The 3,559-nt window shown below is 49.5% G+C and overlaps 1 protein-coding gene across 1 annotated transcript; it reads right to left on the reverse strand.

Annotated features, from left to right (window-relative positions):
- Positions 1-1,491: 1,491 nt before the first annotated feature.
- On the reverse strand, positions 1,492-2,090 carry LOC135363986 (late cornified envelope protein 1C-like). The gene has a single exon (XM_064587472.1). The coding sequence runs from the start codon at positions 2,088-2,090 to the stop codon at positions 1,800-1,802; it is 291 nt and encodes a 96-aa protein (XP_064443542.1). The 3' UTR covers positions 1,492-1,799.
- Between the last annotated feature and the right edge of the window lie 1,469 nt (positions 2,091-3,559).

Consider the following 3,559-nt stretch of genomic DNA (forward strand, 5'->3'; position numbering starts at 1 on the left):
TTCTTCCTCCAGAGGACCCATCCTCCCCTTCATTCGAGGGGTTCCGTGTCTACAAACCAGCTCAGAGTTGGGAATTGATTGAGGGAGCATTATTCTCTCTTTTTATGGTTCAGAGGTTTGTTCACTTAGAACTTTTCCTCCTATACATATAAAGTAAGAATGTAGTAGGCTCCCCATCAATTTCATTTCCAAACCACCATGACGAACTAGCCAGAGCCACAGCTCTCTGTGAGTCAGGATGTTCTGATTACTGCTTTGACTCTGCTGTCCATGATAGTAACCACACCCACTTTGCCTTTGGTGCCCGAGTGCTGCCAATGGTATCCAATTATCCTTATTGCATTTAGGTTTCCCAATTCAGTGGCATCAGATTCCACTGTAATTTCTAACCTACAGAGAAGACCAATCACATAGCTCTTCAAGGATGCTGTGGTCTCCTCACAAATTGATTTCTCATAGCCCTGAAAGATAAGTCCTCTGGGCCCTTCCAGAGGAGATGAGCAGATGTCAACTGATAACTCCACTCTAGCATCCCAATAAGCCTTTGGACCCCTTCCTCTATAATTTACTAAGGAAGTCCTGGCATCTCATTTTCATTCAGTGTCAGCCACCTTTTGGTCCATGTTTCAGCCAACCAACCCAACAAATTGTTAGAGCCCCGTCCAAGCGGACTTGCGTGAATAAATTCGGCCTGATCCAACTTTATGTCCCTTCCACAATTATCTTGTACCCTTAATATCCATCCCACACATATTCCCTGGGTTTATATCTGTATAAATTAGAAAAAATCATGTAGTTCTTTTGGAGTGCAGTGTACCCGTTTATGGGTCACACTTTCTACATCACCTTTTGGGGCCTACTGGGACTTGAGTCGAGGTGCATGTCTAGAAGCAAAGAGAGATGGTGGGATGGGTTCTCAAGAGAACCAGCGGTGCACTGCAAGGCAACCACTTCCAGGAGGCCTTTCAGCTTCCTCAGGAAATGCATGGTTAACCACCTCAGAGGGGGATGAAAAGGCTGCTTCTACTGGCAAAAGACACAACTTGGTGGAATGGAATTTAGAAATTCAATGTCTCAACTTTATCAGGAAGTTCCCAAATGTCTCTATTCCAATTTTCAGGACTCCAGGGATGAGACAACTAGATATCATGTGAGGCATGGTGTCAGCTCTCAGAAGGACGCTCCTTGTGAAAATGCATCACTGAACCTAGTCAGGCAGAGGCATCAAACAAACCCAAATTGACAGGCATTCTACAAAAACCAACAACTGTTTAAAAATCTTCAAATCATAGAAGACAAAAAGCCAATGTTGGTTCCTGGATTGGATTCTGAACCAATAAAAATTTGTTTTGCTCTTAAGGACATTAGTGGTGCAAGTGGCAAATCTGAGTAAGTTCTGTAGACACTGAGGCCTCAGGGGAAGCAGGAGTTGAGGACAGAGTATAAAAAGATAATGTAGGAATAAAAAGAAAACAACAATCAAGGAGGGCATGAAGATGTCTAGTTTTATTATTTCACATCAGGCTGGGTTTACAACAAGGTAAGCTCTGAAGGACCTAGGGTCTGTGCTTTGGGTTCCCAGGGCAGCCACACATATGGGGGAGGAGGTGAGTAAATGGGTTTGGGGGAGGGGTTGTGGCTTCTGGGCACCAGGGCACAGGGATCCTCTGGGCCAGAACTCAAGGCTGCACTCAGACCCCTCAGCCCCTTGGGCAGGCCCAGCAGGGGGAGCAGGAACAGGAGGAGGGCTTTGGCCACTCGCTGTCCCCAAGCCTGCGCTCCTTGGCTCAGGGTCCACTTCAGCAGCAGCCTCCAGACGACTGACCGCTGCCCCCTCCACAGCAGCTGGAGCCCCCCGAGGGCTGGCTGCAGCAGCCAGGGCTCTGGTGTCTGTGACGGTGGGAACTGCGTCGCCTGTGGTGGCTCAGGCAGCAGCCGCCGCCCCCAGAGCTGCAGCAGCCGCCGCCCCCAGAGCTGGAGCCGCAGCAGGAAGAGACTGGGGGGCACTTGGGGGGGCACTTGGGGGGGCACTTGGGCGTGGGACACTTGGGAGGGGGCTGGCACTGCTGCTGGTTCTGCTGGCAGGACATCTCGGCTGGCAGGGTCAGGAGCTGAGGGAGAGTCACACAGTGAGTCAGACCCAGGACCCTGAGCCCCCCTGCCCCACCCCTTCCTGTCCTCAACATCATTTCTAGTGCCTTTATTTGATGAACTGTTTAAATGGAGTCCTTGATAATTCAACAGAGAGACTTTCATTATTTCTAATAGTTCCCCAAATGCCCTCACATCATCTCTGGAGTGCTTCATCTGTTATAGAATTAGAGAACTGAAGCCAAAATATGTTAAGAAAAAGTGCTCAAAATCAAACATCTAGAGGAGATATTCTACAGCAAAAATCACGGAAATAGTAAATCTAGGTGACAGTTTAGAAATGAAATTGTTTCTTTAGGGAAAACAGTCATTCCCTCTTGCAGAACTTTCTAGATATCCTTGTCCTGTAGGGACATAGAAGTCCACACCCGCAAAGGACATTGCAGATTGGCTGGAAGAATGAGCTGAGGGAGAAGATAATTTACTGTAAGCTGGGACTTGCACCGGGCCCCTGACCGGGCCCCGCTGCCCTGGCATCTTGCAGACGCTCCCCTCAAACTAACACCTCAGCATCAAGATTTGAGTTGTTCCTACTCAACTCTGAAGTCCTTTTGTCTGAGTGCTTAAAATAAGTCAGTCAGTTGTGATTTCCTCTCTGCTGGCTGAGTGTCACTGTTCCCATCTTTACTTTTCCCTGGAGGGACAGTTATGCTTTCAAAGATAAACCTCCCTGTTGACAACAGTTATGGGTTGGTATGGTGGTCAGTGTTGCAAATCCTTCCAACCAGAGACCAACAACTACAGATCAGTTTGTTTTTTCTAGTGTACTGTCACACTCACACAGTTCCTTCTACTCATGTTCCCAGCCTTCCTAGCTCCTTGCCCCTCCCTCAGTGTCCCTGCGACTTGTTCTTTGCTAATATGAACCCAACCTCATCTTCTTCTCACTGCCACCCACCACACACACACACACACACACACACACACACACACACTGCAAAGGCTCTGCCCCCCACCCCCCACCTCCTGCTCTGGTTTGAGCTCCCTCTGCGGAAGGCTCTGCTTTCAGTCCCAGGGGACACTTACCGGTGCACAGGCAGCAGTGGGTCTGTCAGCACCTCAGGAGAGGAGTGTATGGAGGTGCTCTGACTCTGAAGCCCTTTTATCCCGGCTTTGGGCTCTGCCCTCAGCCTGTGAGACAGGACCTGGGCACGAGGGGACTGCCTCCTGCCACCCACGAGGTCCTGTGACAGGTGGTGACTGGCAGCTCCTTCCTGCCTCCTTCCATGGGGCTCAGAGCAGCTGCTCCCAGCTTGGAATAGGGCTGCTTAGAAAAAGTACCACGGGAGAAAAACTGTAATCATCCCCCACCTTACACTCCCACTGTCCCTGCAGGATACCTGCCTGGCTCAGTTTTGGAGCTTGAGTTCCCAATGTCTCTTTTCTTGCCTCCCAAATCTTAATTCAA

The sequence above is a fragment of the Mirounga angustirostris genome, unplaced genomic scaffold (assembly GCF_029215605.1).
Source record: "Mirounga angustirostris isolate CCGP_5_RB_7025 unplaced genomic scaffold, mMirAng1.0.hap1 SCAF_4, whole genome shotgun sequence".
Lineage (NCBI taxonomy): Eukaryota > Metazoa > Chordata > Mammalia > Carnivora > Phocidae > Mirounga > Mirounga angustirostris.